General features: G+C 40.9%; 1 protein-coding gene across 1 annotated transcript in view; it reads right to left on the bottom strand.

The window, feature by feature from the left end:
• The window catches only part of NID1 (nidogen 1), a 46,908-nt gene extending 42,598 nt beyond the window's left edge, over nt 1-4,310 (bottom strand). The window contains exon 1 of the mRNA XM_040598487.1: nt 4,077-4,310. Within this exon, the coding sequence (XP_040454421.1) occupies nt 4,077-4,280 (204 nt within the window). The 5' untranslated portion in view covers nt 4,281-4,310. The remainder of the gene's footprint in view (nt 1-4,076) is intronic.
• Nucleotides 4,311-19,504: the final 15,194 nt, after the last annotated feature.

The following is a 19,504-nucleotide window of genomic DNA, read 5'->3' as shown; positions in this document are numbered from 1 at the left end:
ATACGTAACAGCGATTTAGTCCAGAAAGGTTTCCCAAACTTCTATAACACCTGTACACTAGAAAATGCCTCATACCCCTGTAAAGCAAAGCTAAAACTTACCCTAAAAATTAAAATTCACCAATTATCCTATACCACTGGAAGACAGTTGGGAAGATGGTGGGCATTACAGTATGCTGGCTAAGAACTTCTAGCAAGGAGATGCAGTCCACCTTTAAAGTAATACATTTAGAGTAAATTGAAAGTTTTTCCACTCCTTGCTTATACTTTCTGTACACAAGCACCCCCACTCCCACTCTAAATCCTGTTGTGAGAGATGACTGGTGTTTCAAATATTTTAAACAAATTCCATGCTCTTCATCAGATTTGGTGTGTGCAGACTTTGTGGCTGCATGGTCCCTCATTTATGACAGATTAAAATAACATTAAGAGAAAATACAGTCAGGACTAGTTAAGACCATAAAATTAAGTAGAGACCAGAAAAAAATGACCCAACATTTTGCCCTCTTCTTTTCACCTATTAGGGGCATGCTCCTGACTAGTCACTTTGTATCTTGTTAAAAAACTTAAATGCAACAAGTAATTTTATTAAGGAGATGCAAAAATGCCAACTCCATTTTCATGTTTGTAGTTTATAAATGAGACAGTTCCGTTTCAAATGTTAAGGGAATGTTTGGCTGCAAGTACTCTATCACCCAGAGAAAACATTTGCAAGCCATTAAATGAAAATAAATACACAAACTGCTCACTTTGCAAAGAGAACTTTAGTGTAGAGAATGAATGTTCACCATTACTGAAAAAATGGTTTTAGTTTTCAGATTTAACAATACATTTATACTGAAAAAGATGGTCAATAGTACAATTTAACATTACCCTGTTCATGTTTAAGGTCACACAGACAGTTAAAGTGTGGAACCCCAAAGTAAAGCGAAGTAATTTGGGGTAAGTACTGGGTTTCATTAAAGTTTCGTTCCGGTCAAATGGGAAAGGGGGGGGAAGAAAGGCCTCAGGTGGGCGTTGTCTAAAGACCAGCTGTACGGTACATCTTTCCTTTTAGAGTAAAATACTATTTAACTTGACAGGAACTAAACACAGATGTATTTTTAGCATGTTAAACTTCTGGATGACACACATAGTTAACATACATTTGTGGTTTGTAGCAGAACAAATCACATACACCCTATTATACATCCACAATGACAAAACAAGTGAGAAGAAGGAAGTACGAAGTAACAAAGTACTTCTATGGAGAGAAAAAAGGCGTATCCATGTGCATATAACAAAAATCAAAGTTTCAAACAAATGAGGTATTTTTGCTTGTACAGTGACTAGGCATTTTGAGGACTTAAGTATTTCTGAGTAAGGGAGTTTGGAAAAATTGAATGTATTTGTATAACGAATTGCCAGTTGACTTAAAGCAGCAAAACTTTCTAATACAAACATGACCAACTATAAATTTAGGATGTTAATAAAAGTAACTATTAGAAAACTAATCCAAACTTGCCTTAAAGGACTCTGATTCTTCCCTAAAAGGAAGGAATCCCTAATCCTTTAACTTTTCCACAGCAGTGAGCCCTAGTGTAAACTGGAAAGGCCTTAATAAAAGTATGTTATTAAAACAAATAGACCAGTATCACTTAGTGATAGAATTCAATGTCATAGATCTTGCACAGGAAAACATTACAGTATGTGAAAGTCTGTTTCCACTTATATAAAATAAAAGTTCTCTCTTCTGTCTCTGAAAAGAAAAAAAGTTTTATTGCCAGGGATTTTATGACAAATTGATACTAAACAATCGTTCCTCAAAACTCCTTGCCTTTTTATTCACATGTAGAGCTAACTCAAACAACTCAGCTTCTCAACTGTTGGAAAAAATAAGAGAGAACCCACATAAATTTTCAGCTGATTGAAGGCAAAAGTTGCAAAAACCAAGCACTCAAAAATTAAGATAAACTGATCACATTATACTGACAGAAAGATCTATTTCATCACAACTCAAAATCTGATCCAGGAATTCCTTGATGTACTGTAATGTATTGCTACCAATACCACATGTTAATTGTATAAGCTTGATAACTTTTACTATCAACTAGCAACACTTTGGTGAATTCTGCTCACTAAATAACATCATAGAGCTTAATAAGTACTTATTGCCAATATATAATAAAACTGTGTATTGTGAAGGTGCATTTAAGACTGCTCAATACATTTTCCTAACAGGTATACTTCTCCTTTTGCAACCCCCATACAGTTTGTACTGCGCTTCTGTTTTGCAATACTCGTGACAGATTAAACGCAAGATAAAAAACTCTGCATATTATCTAGACTGACACTAAAATACCATTCATTATCAGACTTTGCCTATATTAAAATTGCCCATCCTTAGTACTGAGTAATCGATCTGAGAGTACCCTAAAAGTGATTCAGGAATAGGCTCTACACGTGTACTCTTCCAGACAAAAACTAACTAGAACTGCTCCTGTTTTATGGAATGGGCATGTAACAAGATTATTAAAGTAACCTAGCGTGGTTAACCAATTTACTACTCTTTGAAAACTCTGTCCCCTTTCTGTCACTTATCTGACATGTTGTTATCTTTGCTTCTCAGTGACTGCATACACAGCCCACTATCTTTCAAGAATATGTCTGTGCTTCAAAAAGTGTATTTTTTACTGGGGTTGGCTAATAAGTGACCAGACTTAGGGTATGGAAGACAAGACAATGAACTAAGGGTCAAACTGAAGTCTGACTCCACTTACTACTTGTGAATTACTTGCCTTTACTGCCAGCTGCCATTAACAGTGCCCATTTTCCACACAGGCATAACTTGAATCCCTCAAAATTTTGGATTTCAGATGTAATTTCAGGATTTATCTAGGTAGGGGCAGTGTGGACAATTTCTGAAAAAGAGCCTAACTTCAGTGGCAGCACTAATATCATTCAGTGTAATGCAAGCATGTTAAATCTTCAGTGAATACCTGTAAAACAGACTCAAGTACATAGGAATCAAATTTTGAACGACTGCAGCCACATGGAGGTCCAGTTTCCCAAGTGTCTCCGTGTAGATTAGTCCCCATTGTATCCTAGACCCATGGTGCTAAAGCATGTTGGTTTATCTGGACAGGGAGGTGGATTTTAACTTGATCAGATTAATGCACTAAACACACCGGGCCTTCCCTATTAAGACCTTTCTAAATATGCTAGTTGGCATCTCCAACTGCCAGCCTAGGTGAGGCTTCAGAAGAAAAGAGGCAATGATAAAATAGACAATACTCTTAGAGTGTTCTGAAGACATGCTGTTGCATTAAACATTTTTTTCTGGCTACTTTGGAGCAGCTCTGCTCCAGACAATCTGTTTTCAATCCCACCTTCATATACTAAACATCTTCCATTAGCTATAAACATGCACACACAACCCTGGGATGCAGATTCTGCTACGAGGCACACACATGGCTGGCGTCTATCTGCAGCCCAAAGCCTGCAGTTGCTCTGGATGTGGATTTCGCCTGCCCAAGAGAGTCATGAGCAACGAACATCTGAGGGTGTCCAAGACATTAAGGGGCAGAAAGCACTCTCAGCGCTAAGAGGTGCAAATCTTGGGCATGTCAAGCTGCTGGTTGGAGGCTCGTAGTTTCGGTTTTATGACTTTGGCATGCTGAAATATGCAAAACGCAGACCAAGACGTGGCTTTTTCTTAGCTGGACATGCACGCTGTGCGGGAGCACACAAAACACCTGGGGACGATGTCCACTCTGGATAACCCATTACATTCTCTTTCCCCTCCTGCTGTCGGTTGCATCGCCTCCCAGCACAGACCGCGTGCACCTCAGAGAATCAGCAGCACCCACTGTGTGAGAAGGGAACTAACACAGCTCTGATACCCGACTGAACACAGCCCGCACAGTTAAGCTCTTCGGACCGACCTCTGACCACGGCGCTCGCAAAACCGACGCGAACTCCAACGAGCACCACCACGCACCAGCCCCAACCCCAACCCCGGCAGCACCCCCCCGGGGAGCCCCCAAGACCCTGCGGCGGCCGGAACGGGGCCGCGCACCCTCCCGGCCCCACACTCACGTAGAGGGAGCGGACGGCGGCGCCGTAGAAGCGCAGCGCCGTGCTCAGCTCCAGCGCCGCCGAGCGCGCATCGTCCCCGGGCTCCAGCGCGGCATCGCCGCGCTCCTCCCCGTGCGGCAGCAGCGGCAGCCGCTGGGCGGGCAGCGCCAGGGGCAGCGCCAGGGGCAGCAGCACCCAGCGCAGGCAACTCGACACAACGCGCATCCCGACACCTCCCGGCGCGGCGCCGCCGTCCCGCCGCTATAAGCGCTGGCAGCGGGGGCGGCCGGGCCGGGCCGGGCCGGCGGGCGGGGGCCGGCGTCGCGGCCAATGGCTGCGCGGGGGGCGAGGGGGCGGGCGGGACCCCCCCGCCCCGCCGGGACGCCCCCGCCCGCCGCCGGGACCCCTGGGGCCCGCTCTCACAGCCCGGGGCGCGGCTGGGGGCGGGGGGGCTTCGCCCGCCGCCTCCGAGCCGGCGGGAGGCAAAGCGGCGGCAGCCGCGGCGCTGGGGGCGGTGTGTGGGGCGCCGGGCTGCGGGGGCTCCGCCGCTGCCGGGATCTGAGCGCGTCGCCTGCGGGGTGAGGAACTGCGGAAGCCAAATCCCGCAGCTGCTTCCAAAGCCGCGACTGTCCCGCGGGCTCGGCGCTAGGGAACGCGGGCTCCGCTCGCTCCGGCAGCGGCAGCACCTTCCCGCAGCCGGGCGGCGGCCAGCGCACTGCAAGCTAGTGCCGGGATCAACGTGAAACGAAAATCCGAATCCCGGTGCCATCTTCTGACATCATTTTGAGACCAGGTGCTAATTATCGGGGGGAACTGAAGAACTACACAGGAGTGTGTCCCACAAATTAGCACCATTAAGGCCAGACCCGCATTTGGTTTTAAAATGAAATTTAAAAAACAATAATAATCTGTAAATGAAAAACTCACTGATTATATGAGATACATAGAAAAGAAAAATGGGATATCTACACACATCCTTTCTGACTATGTCTTCTGCATTTATAGCCTAGTCCTGTTCCCAAGAAACACTCAGAAGCAACTGAAGAATGGGTACATTTCATATACTTTTTCCTAAAGCTTCCAAGTGAAGACAGCAGTACTTAAGGATAAAATTTTGTCCGGTAAAGTACATGCCATGATATTTCCACAGAATGTTTACAGCAGAAAACCACCTGAGGGAAGGCAGCTGAAATGCTACCCGCATGCTGTTTACATGGCTTTTTACTTTTCTTTCGATACCTGCTCTTTTCTTTGGTAAGGAAACACAGTTTTGCATTTGGCGAATGGCAAGAGCACAAGACATTCCAGGGTAGAGTATAGCCATGGTATAACCATGCCTACCTAAGAGACAAACATCTGTGTATCTATTATCACTAGCAACTATCTACAATTGACTTCACTATTTCAGTGAAAACAGCCACAGTAGCACAGTGGTCTGGGAGGAAGACAAGTCCTCTCTCCACACAATTTACTTTTTGCTGTACCTTCACCTGCAATGTCCCTCTGTATTTTCAGGGCCCGTAAGACAGTGACGGGTGAATTCAGGGGTATCTGGCTAACCACTGCTACAAAAGCAGTCTCCTGGCTGGATCACCACCATACCTTAGCACAGTCATATCCATAAAGAAGCCTCAAGATATCCAGCTGAGTTATCTTTCTCCTCATTTAACAAATGGATAGTTAAGCAAACTGTACCTTCTTACCCACGCTAGATGTGTGCACTGGAATACTACCAGCTGCTTTCACCACAAAATCATCTTCCCATTACAACCTCCCCTCTCCAGCTTAAGCCTATTTACAAACCTGCAGAACCCATAGGAAAGACGTGATTGTACAATGCAAAGAGAAAGCCAAAATTAAACCCCATAACACCTCCAGAACTCCACATATACATTCACAACATAAAAAAATGTGATTTCGGTTAGGCTTGAAGTCTTCCATAGCCACATTTTCCCTCAACATGAAAGTCAACCTCCACAAGAAGAAGATATAAGCACAACAAGAAGAAAACTCTGACATGGTAATAACTTTCTGTCAGAGGCATGTTGCTGACCATTATGTCCAGGATCTGGAGGATGAGGACCACTGGGAAGCTAGAAACTTACTGTAGTCAATTTGAAACTGATTCGAAGGCTGAAGAGTTAAATATCTACATCTGCATGTTTAGAACAGAGTAATAGCTGTGTTATGGTCAATCCTTCCTCCGTTAGTCAGTATACTGTGATTGTTTAGTCTATTTTTACCTTAAGGAGATTGCAGCGTTTCCGTTGTAGTTGAGTAAGCTTACCTTGTATGCAGCTCCCGCTGTGAGGAGTAATGAGAGTTGCTAGTTCTAAGACTGAAAAAATATTTTTAGTTGTCCTTTCCAGTATCTTCAGTAGCGACCTAAAAAAGGGATGGAAAAGCATGCTTACATACAGTGCAATTAATTGGGAGACACTAACTGCTAACACCAACCAGAATGGGAAACACAAAACACTTTAGCGAGACTTAAGAAGGGAAGAAATGTATTCACACGCAAACTGGAATACCACCAGCTAACACACCATCAAGAGAAATCTTCCAGAACACAGCCAGTAAATGCCAGGAAGAACATCACCTTTTCAATGGATCATAAATCAGGTATGTCAGTAGTTTACAAAACAACAGCATCCCCAGAGCAGCCAGAGACCCTGTACAACAAATGAGCAGGTTTTATTGTGTCACAAGGAAGTAAGTGACATGTTCTAAAGGGATATAATGACACTGCTTTCCCAGAGCCTGCTTGTGATATCAGAGATCTCACTGAAAATTCACCAATGGAGAGAATTCAGAGTGAAACAGTAAAAAAGATCAGAGGACCAGAGGGAATGATGTACAAGGAATTGTTAAAGAACTGAACACGTGTCCTTGGCTAATAATGGGGAGGTGATTTGATTAACATCTTCTGTCAAAGATATGGAGTGTCTTCAATTCAGATATCTGAAGTGTGCTACCAAATGGAGGAACTAGGTGCATGAGTTTGAGGAGTACAGGTAACAAGGAGATGGAAAATAACTAAAAGAAGCCATGAAACCAATTAACAGAAAAAGTTTCCTTACCATGGGGTCTATTTTCAGCAAAATCATAATTAGGCATACTGGGAGCAGAATGACAGAAAGCTTTGAGTAGTCCAACATTAGGTTGGTCAGATTACTAAATAACAGAACTTAAGGAATAATTCTGTATTTGATCATGGGACAAGATAGCCCAAGAGATTTTGACATGAGTTTCTGTGTTCATACATAGTAAAATAGCTCACAGGTATACACGCACATATATTTGAAAACTTCCACTGCCTACATGTGAGGAGATTTGGAAAAGGGGATTGCAGATACTGTGACTCTCTTGACCTTCTCAAGCTCCTACCCAGGTTCTATTAACAGAGGGAAAAGAAGTTAGTGACCCCTTTGCTGGTATGATTGGAGGAAGGGAAGTAATGCCCTGGGCCCCTCATGATGATCCACTGCTGTCCAATGTTGACAAAGCATTCTAGTGGACGGATCATCAAAGGACAGAGTAACCATGTGGTAATAAACTGAAGAGAAGTGAGCATTTGAGATAATGACAGGAAAGAATAGGACTGAGGTCTGCTGAGAAGGAACATTTTTTTAAGAGAGACAAGGTCATGGGAATTAGAGGGTCACAAGCGAAGGCAAAGCTTGCAGGAAAATCATGGAGTGAGCATCATAAATTTAAATCACTCTGACTTGGAACTTAATGTTAATTGTTCATTAGAGTGGAACATTATGAGATTCCTTCTGTAACACTACATGAGCCTGTATCACTACAAAGGTCACAAGACTCAGGAACAACATCAAAAAAAGTGGATTTTGCAGCAGAACTCTCTACAGAAAGAGACTAATTTTGAAGCCCTGTAAGATGCTCGCTCTTGAAGAGAGATGCACGTGAAGGGTAATATTGTATCTCACCCTCTGCATTAGTGCAGGGTACAGAAGACTGTAGAATCCCTTATTTTTCTCTCATGCAGAGATCTTACAGGGCAACAAAAGGACAAGCTCCTGGAGAGTTCATATCCTGTTCCGGAGAACAGCTGGGCAAAAATGGGGATGTGGTAAACACTTGGCCAATGACCTGGTCAGTACAGAAGAGATACACTGCTGCAATATAATGGTACATAGCAATAACAGATTAGTGACTGCCTGGAGCAGGGCAAGAAGCATAGGAGAAACAGTATCTCTCAGGCCCTTCCTTGAGGAGAGACTGTTTACATTTTTAGGGTTACCTTCATCTATTTCTATGTCTTATTATTAGAACTGATAACTATATTAATAAGGGATAGAAAAAAATATCACAGAGGAAGTTATGCAGTGAAGTTATGCTTGTACAGAAGCACCAGTTTTCTTCATCCCAGTTTATAACTTCATAAAAATGAAATGGAAAATGGAACAGAATACTATCAGCATCATGGAAACTGGCTAGATAAACAAAGCCTTACAATTCTCCCATCTGTCAGGTGGTCACATGAAAAATACGATGCTTTTTATCTTTTTCTATATTCCATCAAACTATCCTTCTCAAATCCTAACGCTTATCGTCTTTCAAGAATGGAGTCTCTAATCCAGTAAGAATACTAGGACTTCTAGTAAGAGAGAGTTGTAATAGGGCAAGAAGGTATATAATTAGCCTTCTATTTAAACATTCAGCACAAAACTACTACACCTACTCCAAGTCAACTACATCTCCTCCAAGTCCAACTGTTTTGTTATTATCGAAAAGTTTTAGCTTTGTGCAACAAAAGACTCCAAACAGACAATATTAACTGACTTCAGAGTTTTAAAAAACACACAGGAGACAGGAAAACAAAATGTGTGACCAGTTTCTCATATATGCAAAAGCCAGATACAATACGAAGGAACATTGTTTTTTAAACAATGGGAATGGGGAGTGGAAAAGCAATTTGAACAGGACAGGAAGACAGATATGGAAAAGGTATCCTTTACCTCCTATCTACTCTAAGGCTAAAGAAAATAACTACTCTGACCCACTATCTTACTGTGTCAGACTTCAGAATAGCGGTAATACATGCAGGGAAAATACACCTCCTTGTAGTCTGGCGTTGAGATGGTATTTAATGCATCTCAAGTTAGACCATCACTTCAGATTGAATGTGCATCCAAACCAAAAGCACTGTTAAGTTTTATATTTCATTTTACTTGGGATCCAGACTTTGACTGCGATGTACAATTGTACACGGAACACACAAGAAAGACGTTGCACTGAGCCCCAGCAGCAAAGCTTCTAGATGACAGTCAGTCAGCAAGGAGAGGCCACGCACCGGTCTGATGTTAGTGGTAGCTAGAAATTCAGTAACAAATAATGACGAGGCAAGTTCAGCCTAAACTTTTCTACAAACATTCAAGGGCTGAAATGTTAGCACGGCCTCTCCTGTGGCAGTCAAGCTACTACCTCACATCTGCTCCTTGTGCCTACAGAGCATCCCAGCTCACGGAGCCTCACGCTCCCTAGATTCTCTGCCTGCTACAACAATACAACATGCAACAACTGCCATTTAGAGAAAAAGTATCAGATGAGCCTAAATAATGATGACAATTTAGAGGAGACAGCTTATCTTCCCCCATCATGACTGGATGATCTCTTTTACAAGGAAAAAGACTTATTTCTGAAACTGATTTTCTGAAGGGGAATTCATTGCCAAAGCTAGTGAAATTCACACAGGAGAATATTTCATTACCTTGAGCAACTGTGAGTATAAACAGAGAAACTGATTTTCATTCAGGGTAGATGACGCTGTGGTACAGCAAAGGCCAAAACTTTTAACTACTATTTTTTACAACAGGACTGGATAAGGGAAGAAATATTTAATAAAGATAACACTTACTAACTGTATGGTCTCAAAATTAGATTGTGGTTCATCTTTACATGGAGAGATAGTGTGAAAGCCCTGCCCAGAGGGTGAACAAAGTTCCCTATGTAAGTCTATGCTTGGCCAGATTGAACACTGAGGTTGTTTGTAAACATTTTCTTTTTTGGACAAGGTCTATCTACTAAGAAAGAAAATTCCTCTATCCAAAAAAAGATGTGTTTCCTGACCTCTCCTGGTCAACTGTTCAAAGTTAGCTACACTGAAGGCTTTCTGCCTTCAGGAATCCACTCAGCACACACCAAAGTTTCCTACAAATTAAAGGAATTTATTTGTGAGCTTAAGATAATTTGCTGAGTGGGGTGGATGTAAGTGTGTGCTCAAAGGCTACAATGTTTCTTATCAAAAGCTTGCCTAAGGATGGCTGAATCATAATCTTAGACCCCAAGAACACTGCCAACAGGCAAAATTTTGGAGCAACAATTCTGCCAACCATTCCATACAAAATGCTAGTAAGAACTGGTGGGTAACAATTCAGTGTTTTCACTATTCTTTTAATTTCATTTTCCTCGTAAGATTTCTAGTACCTTGAGTTGAAATTGTAACTATGAGGTGGTATAAATATAATCACTTATTCTTAAATTAGACATTCATAAGTTCAAGAACCTACTGTACTTATTTAATCTGAAGGCCGAATTTGTGTGCTTGGAGATAAATTATGATAAAAGAAGATTTTTCTTTCCTCTTTTTAAAGAAGTGTGTAAAGACTGTGAACTTTCCCCTGGCCTGAAACAGTCCAGATCCAAAAAACCAGGACTAATTCCATGAATTACAGCTATTTATTCTTCCTGACCCAAGGACTTCTACTGCTGTTCACTTCACTTGGAATCTGCATACTAATATAAACAGTGGCCCACTCATTTCTTCCCAAGCACAGTTTAGTGTTTCAGCCTAGGATGTAACACTGTAGTTTTGTCATAGAGCAACAATAAAACATGAGGATCTGCACTAAAGCAGCTCTGCACAGAAACAATCACATTGCCCCTGGGAAAAAGAGGCATTACTTCAAACACTAGGATTGATGCAATAACTTATTCATTGGAGAAGTGACAGGGTAGGAGCATGAAAAGCAGGAACTCCCTTTATTTTTTCCTACCAGAGGCTGCCGAGAACAAACTCTGTGTGGAGTCTGCACTCCTAATTAAGAGAAGGACAGGGTGTGATCCCTGAGGCCAAGTAGCAAGGACTGGATTGTGTCCAAACTGCTAACCCCTAGAATCTCACTGGCTGCATCTGTACTACATAGTGTTTAGCCCACGATCTCTGCTGGGTTGCTGTAGCCCTAGGACACAAATTTTTTATTCTACCCACCCGCCCTGAGTTCACAGTGTCTGAAATAAAGTGAACTGTTATGCAGTCCAGCAGTGGTTTAGTTACAGCACAAAACAAAGTGTACATGTCGCATACCACAGCCTATGACACAAGGGTATGTGCAGGTATTGGAAGTCACAAAAACCTCTGGGCTGGCTTTGGAAGATTAGACAGGGCCAAGAATTAAGTTTGGTCCTGGTTTGTGACTGCCTTTTGAGTGTGGTCCTTGGAGCAAACTGTCCCCAGAGCAAACTGTCCTCAGACTGCTCCCGTGCTTTGTCTTGGGGAGAGCTGTCTGGAGCAGGCAGGAAATCAGCTAACACTTAAGCAGCTTGGATATTCAGGATCCAGTGCGTGAGAGAGATCCCTGGCCCTCTCTCATACAGATGTACCTCTATATCGGCAGTCAGAGGCATATTTATTAAGTTTTTCAAGGGGGAGAGACAGCAAGACTGTTACAATTGAAAAATTTACACTTGCAAACGAAAGTTTATCAAAAATCTTCTCAGGTAATTATTTTCCTTGCTCTGCAGTCTTTCTTGGACTTCCACCTAAACGATTTTTCTTGTCACTTCTCCTCTCCCTTAAGCTTTCTGAACGCACCGTTAACATCCTCCTCTTTTGCCTTTTCCCTGCAAGGGCCTTTAACTCTGTACGGGTTATGTTCATCCTAGCTTCCTTCCTTGCCTTTTGCCAGACAAGGCTTTTTATTAACCTTTTGGGATCTCAGGGCTGACCCACTTTATGGCTCATTGACCACTTTTCATTCCTTGAGTTCTTTCTCAGAGAAACTGACCTCTGTTTTCCTTTAATTGCAAATCTTTTATGATTCTCTCAAACTTCCTGCATGAAAAATATTTGAATGTTTTCCAGCAGCACAGATTTTCAGAGCACAATTCTGCCAGCATGGGTTCTCATTTACAAGTAAGGCCACTAAAATTAAGGAAATTACTTCAGAAAGAAAAAGCATTATTCAAAATAAGACCATCTTAATCGGGTCCTTAATTCCCTATTTTTTTCTTGAAATATAATAATTCTTATTTATGCCTGGTATGTATTTAATGCGTTTATCCCTTAAAACAATGATTAGATCCAACAAACCCACTCATCTTTAAAGCCATTAAATACAATATGAAATTGCCATTTAAAGACCCCTATTCACCATGTGTACACAGTTTATATAGTCTGAAATATCGGGAGATGCAATTATTGAAAACAACCAACCAGGAAAAGTGTGTATGACATTGGACCTAAGTTTTAAGAAAATGAATTTTTTTTTGTGGATGCACTGATATTTACATTTTTATAATCTGGGGAGGGACTCTGAAAAATGAGTCACAGCATTTGAACAAACAAGAGCGTTGTGTTCTTCCTGAGGGAAGAACTGTCCTCTGCTTCTTCCATATTAGTAAATACAATTCAGTTATTTAAGTACTCAGAACGACTTTGCCTCATCCAAAATGTCATTATTTGCCACAGCATATTCCCTGCAGCAGTGCTAAAGCGTAAAGCAGATTTTCATACAGGAATCATGGTATAACATTTTCAGCAGCACTTTCCATTAATACTCTGTCAAATCTCAAAACCTTTCCTGGTGATATAAGAAACATCTGTTGTTATCCCACTTCACAAACAGGAAAACTAAGGCACCAAAGAAATACAGCTTGCCCACCTGACAAATCAGAAGACACACAGGAAACTCAGTGGAGATTTCCTGACAACCAGAAGTAGCTTTCTGAAGTGGAGCAGATCCTGTTTCTTCCCAAGACAAATGCCAGTTTCAACTAATAACTGCCTCTGACTCCAGAATGTGAAGCTGTGCAGTTATTCCTAATGCTCACAAGCCTCAGGAAAGCTCACCAACTTGAGATATTCAGAGGCCTACCACACAGAAGAAATGAATTAAAAAATCACAAAGAAAAACTAAAGAGTCATTTTTTTAAGGTAAATATGTAACAAAAAATTCTGTGCTAGATGCCAAACAGCCTTATTGTGAGGCACATGACTGACAAATTACAATTCAGTAAGCAGAGAAAGGTACAAAACTTCTGCAACAACTTCCATTCTGTGTGGTGAAGGAATTAAAAGGTTGGTCTTGCATATCTGCAAGCTGTTCCTGATCTCCACAAATTGTGCCATCACTTTGAAAACAGGATGTAGGCTTCAGAGTAAAGTAAAACAAACAGACTGATTTAACACAACAGCAGCAGAAAATCACCCCTGACAGTGCAGTATTTTTCAAATAACCCTCTACCCAAAGACAACAAAGTACAAAGATAGGAGAATTAGAGAGGAACTTCTGTTTAGAATGCTTCTCACCTGACTAACACCTTACCTTTAAAGTTTCCACAGCATCATGTCCATTTTACGTGGCAAACTACAAACAAGACTAACCCAGTTTTCTTGTCTACCAATGCTCATTTCCACATATTCATCAGCATGCCCTGCATGTTTTATGCATTTAAGTGTTCTCCAAAATTTGGGAATATTTTTGCCTGAGCATCTGCAACCTTGGGGTTTATATTTAGTATCGTATATATTATACGTACAGAAGAAGTTATAAGTACATTACTCTCACTATTTCACTGCCACTAACTCTGATAATTTTGCTAGTTTCTATGATTTCTGAACATTCTCTACCACCTACTATAGTTTTCTCAAGCTTTTCAGACTGACTTAAATGGAAATCCCTCCAAATTGCTCAGCCTTGCCTAAAGACAAGACTTTTGTCATGTCCGAAGAGCCTATCTTCACCAAACATGCTTTATCCCTCTTGGTACCAGATATAAACATTTGTTGCGTGACAGTAACAAGTCTGTTACTGTCCGAGCATCTGAACCAGCTGCTTTCAGCTGCTCCTGGCTGTGGCGGAGCCAGACCTAGAACTCAGAAAAGGAAACCTGCTGGATTTCCCCTGGCCTCAGTAACCTCACTCCTTACTTTGGGGATGTCTTTTTGCAATTGAGAAGGAATAATCAGGGAGAGGAAGAACTGAATTTCAAAATGAAGTCAGAGAGAGAAGGATGGTGGGAAAGAGAAAGGGAACCTGAGTCTTTTAAGCCAGAGTACACAAATATAAGCCCTGACATTACCAGCATTTGTGCATACGAATTGTCCCATTCACCTTAAGGGGGTTGGTCACATAGTAACAGCAACTAGAAGAGAACAACTTGGTCTATCCGAACCTGCAGACAAAGAAGCAAGAGATGGACTTCTGCCTAACCACATGTACACTCCCGGCCCTACCAAATGAAACTCAAGGTCTGCTAATTCTGCTGGTCTAGCACCCTGCATGAAAAAATAGATCTCTTCTTTGACAGAAGATCTCCGTTATTTTCAGTAATGCTCAGCTGAGTGAATTCCCTAAATAAGCGCCTGCAGTGTTTGAACAAAGAAGAAATGCCGCCACTCAGTAATAAGGAAGGATGCACAGAGAAGAGAAAGGAATAAGCACACCTGGCTCCCTAGGCATAAGAAAAGCACTGGTACTGGTCCAAAAAGAAAAAAAGTGAAGTTAGTGCCAACCAAAAAGACAGAGCAGCACACAAGAGTCACTAAGAGGCTTTAACTGTGTATTTAGAAGTTATTTCTTGTGATTGACTCCTGCTTCCTATGTCTAGTAGTTTATTTCTGTCTTCAAGCTCTATTCAGTGACTATTAAAGACTTTTTGGCATTGCAGGCTTTCTCTGTAGGATATCTGGCAAGCCACAGATGTAACAGAGCAGAAGCTGAGGGCTTCAGCAGGCTTTTCCCATCAGAGGTTCCATACCTGTGAAGTCAACCAGCATATGCCATTCAACATGCATGGGCCACAATACATGATACTCTTAATAGTGCATAGTGCAACCTTTAAAAGGTGACTTTTCAAAGTTGGGATCGGGATTGCTTGAAAACAGCCAGACAGCTACAAACAATACCACAATGGAAGCAAAAGCTCACCACAAAGGATGCACCTATGCAGCCAAAGCTTATGCTAAAGGAAGTAAACTTCTGCTGTGCAGCTCCACCAAGATATTTCAAAATAGAAACAGAGCTCAGACAAAAGCACCTAGCGTGACAGACCAAGTCCAGTGACTGCTGAGAACCTCTTGCCAGCTGATATGTCAAGCCTCACACGCTGAAAGCGAGACAAACAACTGACCCCTACCCCACAGCTTTTTGCAGCGCTCTGCTGCAGACTCCTTCCTAAAGCAAGCTGTTCCCTTCCTGCTCCCCCACCTCTCCCTGTCACACTGGAGATAGTGCTCACTGTCAACCATTACTAAGCACTTTGTCGATTTTCGAGTTTGCACAGGCCGTGCCGGGAGGGGAACCGCAGGACCCCTCCCTGGCACTCTGTACCTCTCCCACCCAGCACAAGGTTACTCCGGGCTTTTTTTCCCACCGGTACAGAAAAGTAACAACAGCACCCTCCGCTGGCCGCTGCCAGGAAGACACCGGCCGTAAAGGGCTGATTGAAGCTGCTACTGGAGCTATTATGTTAAATCTAGAGAAATGCACTTTTTTTACTATACACACTAACTATCATGCTCCCTGTAAGTGGTCTTCAGCTGCCTCCAGTCACTACACACATGCATATCGTAAAAGCAGGGGCAGTGACTATACAGCTTATGCACAGAAAGACTACTTAATTTTAGTGCTAATAACAAGATTCATAAACTGTGTTACCATATATGAAAAGATGTATTTCCCAAACAGATTAATCTTCATTAGCACTTTAGTTATAGTACCAACCTTATTTGGGAGCTCGTAATAAAAAATTAAATTGAGTATTATTATCATCGTTGTATTTTTTCCTCCAAGATTTCTGGCCATTGGGTACGTGCAAAACTCAGAGGGAAAAAAAAAAAAAAAAAGACAATCTAAGCCACTGCACAAAACAGAACACAGGGTACCCGTGTGCAGGAAAGCTTGCAAAGAATGTCTTTCATTTGATCCAGAAGAGATAAATAGTGACCCTCTGTGATTAAGCACATTCGACATATTTTGGTTTTTTTCTTTGAAGATCACATGTAAATTGATCTTAAAAACTTTTATTTTGTGTAATAGCCATGTTGAGGTATCCAATAATAAAACCGCAAAGGTCCATACTGAAAATAATGGTCTGCCTAAACCATGATCTGATTACATATTTATTTTGGGGGAGACATTTTCTTTCTTTTCAGCATACAAGCATTCATGCAGGTTAACACAGTTTATTTTTATTTTAGTGGCTGCTCCTGCAGAGTGGCCAGGATTCCAATAGCCAGCTGATACATATATTTGATTCTGATTACTCTTACCACCTAGATAACAAAAAATAACCTAGACTGGAACTGGCAAAGGTAATTTATAGCCATTATATTTGCTTACTCTAACTCTATGGAAATTGGATACTTACGTGGAGTTTAGATGGGTAGACTGCATTTGAAATACGCTCTTCAAGATCATGTGACTGGATAGACACAGAATACATATACAGTGACCAGAACAAATTCCTGGACAGCCTGATCACACGTAACGATTCACACTGGATTAGATCTTCAGCCACTATATTACACCAACTTGAGTGAAATCAATATATACAGTGACTTCAACTAAGAAAGCAATCATAGTTTCCAAGACAGAAACACGTCCCTGAGCTGTGGTATAAAATCAACATTATCTGTCTCTGGCCAAAAAGACAAGTGGTAGCATTGTTTTTAAATTTAGCTATTCGAATTCTGGTGATGCTCAAGATTCTTTCTAATAATCTGGCAGTGTATAGGTTCTTACGGAATTTAGAAATGCTCAGATGATGCACCATCAAAGCAAATAAAAAAAATCCTCATAAAATTGCTTAAATGTAAAAACTTATGAAGAATGTGCTGAAGCTAATAAAAGCAAAAAAATATATAATGAAAGCTAACCCACTCGGTCAGACTTTTAAGTCTTTATCAGTGGAACACCCTGTAAGGATGTAATCTGTTACTGCTGAGATTTCAGGATTTTTAACTGCTTTGCATACACAGGTATCTCCCACAAAACATCGCAGAGGCATTTGTATCGTTCTCCTCATGAATCTCTGTATTTTACAGCAATTTAAATAAAGGCTGAGAATTTTCCATGGTGTCTGTCAGCCACTGTGTTCACACAGAAGGAGAGGCAGTTGTTTAATTTTTTAATGAAAAGATTTTTTTTTTCCCAAAAATATACCTCATTACTTCTAACATTACATTCACTTTTGAAATACCACTATTATTCATTTTTGGTGTAATACTGTAAGGCTTTTATAAAGAGGTACACTGTGCAAGTAACTAGCTTCATGTTTTCACATTTTTTTAAATAAATTTGCTTTGTTTTTACGAAGTTCTGCAAATTGAATAAATTAAAATAATTTACATTTAGCATCTCATGAAAGCATTTGGCAGACTGAATTTTTCTTGTGCAACTCATTTTTATAGAGCTCTGTGGGGGGACTGACTGCCCCCTCCTATAGACTCCTGACTACGAGATAACACTGTCTTCTAACTGCAAACTTCCTCTGACACGACTATGTTTCAATTAATTAAAAATTACCGATAGACATAGACACAATAAAATACATACGCCATTAGAATAGGTTTGATAAGGTCCTAAATAAATCATAACAAACCTGTCTGAAGATACAGAGCCTTGCATAGCCTACCTTTAAAGATACAGTCCTGGAAATTCTTTCTCCTTCATATCTTTATATATTTTTACACTCTTTTGCCACATCTTTGAACACAGGACACACTTTTAGCAAGCTGCAATAAACAGGCTAGTGCTGTAGGCCTCGTAAGACTACAGTTTTACACTTGTGGTTCTCAAAAAACCGCAATACTTCCCATTACATATGTAACAAGACACCTGATGTCACCAACCTGAGAAACAATTGGGACAATATGTCCCAACATATAACAACCCCAACAAGCATTGTCCATTAGATAAAAAAAATTTTGACTTTAGCTTTGTTGCTGATGCCACTGACTGAGGTCTCATTAGTACATCTCTCACATTTAAACCAACAAATCAGGTTACACATACCTGAAAATGTGTCACACTGATTAATCAAGACTCAAATTCAGCTGCTCAGTTTGTTTCATTCAGGTAGTTTGGAATTCTGTATTTTTTTCTATTCATTAATCATGCGGCTGTACTACCTTTGCCTAGCTGAGATTTAGACATTAATTACTTTTTAAAAAAATCTGGAGCAATAAAATATGAAAAATAAAACAAAAGACAGCACTTTCTGATGAAACATTCTCTGCAACGGCATAGTCAAGATGAAGCAAAAATACAGCTGCACACAGGAACATACCTCTTAAAAAGTTCTAATAGCAAAAATGATTGAAGTAATTTTACTCAAATATTGTCTGCTTTACAAAAGGACTGGAAATCTGCCACTGTATTATACTGGGGTTTGCTCCAAAATAAACTACAGCCAGCACAGCTGGAGGTGACAGAAGTATGTCCAGGATAAATACCTACTTCCCTGCCCTCCATCCCAGCTGTTAAATTATTCTGTCCCTCTTCCGTTCACAGCAGCACGTTGCAATGGGCAGTTCCTACTGCCTCCTCTCTGCAAAGCTGCTCGGGTCTCCTCATCCTGTAACAGGTTACAAAGACCTGATATCCCCTTAGGCAAACCCTTCTTTTACCAAACCCCAATTTGCATATATCTTACACCCTTCAAACAACCATATCACTTCTTAACAACTCTGGCTCCTCGTAGGACACCTGTTGCACTACCACTCTGTCCCCTGAATGAAGCAAAGGACCCTGGGGAAAAACAATCACTAAAAGTAACACCAGAAAGCACCTGCAAAGGGGTTCAAACAAAACTTGGACTGACAACCTTAGTTCCACCATTTCCTAATCTTTAAATAGTTAATATCCTATTACTTAATAATTATACATAATAATTATCTAGTTATAATTTAAATTATTGTTATATTTAATATCATATTAATGTATATTAATATACCTACACAAAGTATTTATATATACTTTTATAAATATGATTTATTACAAATGTATTGACAAATGATGATTATGGAATTTTAATTGTAGCTAAGTGCTTATTTAATAAACTTACATAGACACAGGTTTATGAAAAGAAGTGAAGAAGAAAACATTTGTGCTATCCGCATAATGCTAACATACAACTTGCATGTGAGAATTTCACAAAAATCCCTCAAAGGTTAAGAGATCTGTATAAGGCTTACTTTCTCC

The sequence above is a fragment of the Falco naumanni genome, chromosome 6, assembly GCF_017639655.2.
Source record: "Falco naumanni isolate bFalNau1 chromosome 6, bFalNau1.pat, whole genome shotgun sequence".
Lineage (NCBI taxonomy): Eukaryota > Metazoa > Chordata > Aves > Falconiformes > Falconidae > Falco > Falco naumanni.
Note: the sequence above shows the minus strand (reverse complement) of the source record. Positions and strands in the feature narration are given on the sequence as shown.